Genomic DNA, 2199 nt, shown 5'->3' on the forward strand with positions numbered 1-2199 from the left:
GCAATCCTCGTCTCGAGCACACCCATAGGCACACTGCCATAATAACATCGCCGATCGCCATTGAGTTTAGCCCACACGTCCGTCGACATAGGGTGAGTACGAACGTTTTTAACCACCAATCACGATCAAAGTGCCCATTGTGCCAACGTGAGTACGTGACCCCTTCACTTATCAGGTTACCCGGTACTACCAGTTTGCGTCTTTAAACATATTTTGGTCGTCCGTGCCGACAGGTGCGATTTAGTCGCTCCGAGTGGTATACAATCGGAAGCGTAGCTCATTCCCGAATTTCTCTGCATAGCATTTATTGGTTTTTATTCTCCATCAGGTGACAATTATCAGTGTAGCATTCGTTGGCATTTCCTGCCGAACTTTTGTCCATTGCCGAGTTAAAGTGACGACTCCATCATGGCCACCAACGGTCACGATTATTCAGAACCGGTGGTTTTGCCACCGAACGACTTGGACATGAGGACAGCAGAGGGGAATAACAACAACGACAACAACAATAATATCAACGCCAACCGGTTGTTCGTTGTATGGGACCACCTGTTAAGCGCTGTATACATGATAACGCTGTTCTATCAGTCGAGGCTTTTAGAATTTATGCTTGTATTAAAGGTAAACTTTTGCTTTATACCAAAGGTCGATGTTTACAATTTGTGTTTTTTGATTTTAGGCTGTTTTATTATTTATTTTACTGACTTATATGCACATGCGTTTATCAAAAATGACAGCCAATTGCTTGGAACATGCAATTGACGCATGGCCAGGAGACGGTATACTCCGAGTGGAGTTTATTCGAAGTTTTCAAAGCAGCCATGCAGAACAAACAGACGCGTTTAACGAATTGTTCACACTAGAAAATTCTTATAAACGTGAATACAAACTAAAACGTATAAAGAAAAATGAAGAACCAGCGCCATTGTTCAACAGGTTCACTAAAACTAATAGTCCTGAGTAAGTACCCAATAATTATTAATTTGTTTTATTGTTCTGAACATAAAACATGTAATTTATTTAATACTTACTGGGAGTTAATCCTCTGAAAATATACATTCTAATTGAAAAAAAAAATATATAATATTGATGGGTATTCAAGTTTCTAGAACAGATCCCTAGGTATTAAATATTTATGAACTGAATATTTGTTTTCAAAATCATATTTTATCAAACTCTGTTGAGTTGGTATATTATGTTTCTAAGGGCAGGTTACATAAAAAACAGTTTATAAATTTGTTACAGGCTCTGTCATTTATTTATTCTATAAAATTATGTATAAGATTGTGTTAGTATATATTTCTACATTCAATTAAATTTTTAATTCATTAAAAAGATGTTAGGTAAAACCTATAATTTGTATTTAAAAAAGTATACCTTTTGTTATTTTTGTAAAATCATATTTCAGCTATAAATTTATTTATCTCATAAATGACATTATATTTTATGTATCCATTTGGTTTATTTGTTTCTTGTTAAATGTGTCTTTCAACCTAATGGAAATACATAATATAAAGACTACAATTATTAAAAAGTATTTTTTGTTTTATCTAAGTTCAATATTATAAATTATTAGGTATAAGTTTTCATCACAAAAAAAAAAATGTAGGTCTGACTTAAATTAATATATTTTAAATATTGAATTATATAATTAAGTGATAATTAGATTATATATGTATAAGGTACAATAAATAAAGCTAAATTTATTGATTAATAGTAATAATAAGTATAGTATAATGTGTATTTTAAATATTATCTCATGACAAAATATTAATTTTTAGAAACAAAGGAGAGATTGATATTGAACCATCAACAGGAAAATTAGTTGATAATACTATTCGAGAGACTAACACCATAAACCCTAACCTATTCAACTATTTATCATCTAAAAATTATATAAATGTTGAAGGTAAAATTTGTTCTATTCAATTACAAAATAAGAATTTTCATTACATATAATATATCAAGGCTGGGCAAGTTAATGGTTTTTTTTAACTCAGTTAAGTTAAGTTAATATGCACCAATAACAAAAAGTTAAAAGTTAATACACAATTTTTGTTAACTTTTTATTAAGTTAAAAAAAAGTTAATTTGTTTATACAACGCTAACATACTTAATTTTTTCCAACCCAAAACTAAATTATAGACTATAGTGTTTATATTTTATACAGTGTTTCCATATTAGTTAAATTCGAATTAT

The 2199-nt window shown here is 30.3% G+C and overlaps 1 protein-coding gene across 1 annotated transcript in view; it reads left to right on the forward strand.

Annotated features, from left to right (window-relative positions):
- Positions 1–408: 408 nt before the first annotated feature.
- The window catches only part of LOC100570582 (membralin-like), an 18779-nt gene continuing 16988 nt past the window's right edge, over positions 409–2199 (forward strand). The window contains exons 1-3 of the mRNA XM_008182453.1: positions 409–621; positions 680–960; positions 1782–1909. Coding sequence (XP_008180675.1) covers positions 409–621; positions 680–960; positions 1782–1909 — 622 coding nt within the window. The remainder of the gene's footprint in view (positions 622–679; positions 961–1781; positions 1910–2199) is intronic.

The sequence above is a fragment of the Acyrthosiphon pisum genome, chromosome X, assembly GCF_005508785.2.
Source record: "Acyrthosiphon pisum isolate AL4f chromosome X, pea_aphid_22Mar2018_4r6ur, whole genome shotgun sequence".
In the NCBI taxonomy this organism is placed as follows: Eukaryota; Metazoa; Arthropoda; class Insecta; order Hemiptera; family Aphididae; genus Acyrthosiphon; species Acyrthosiphon pisum.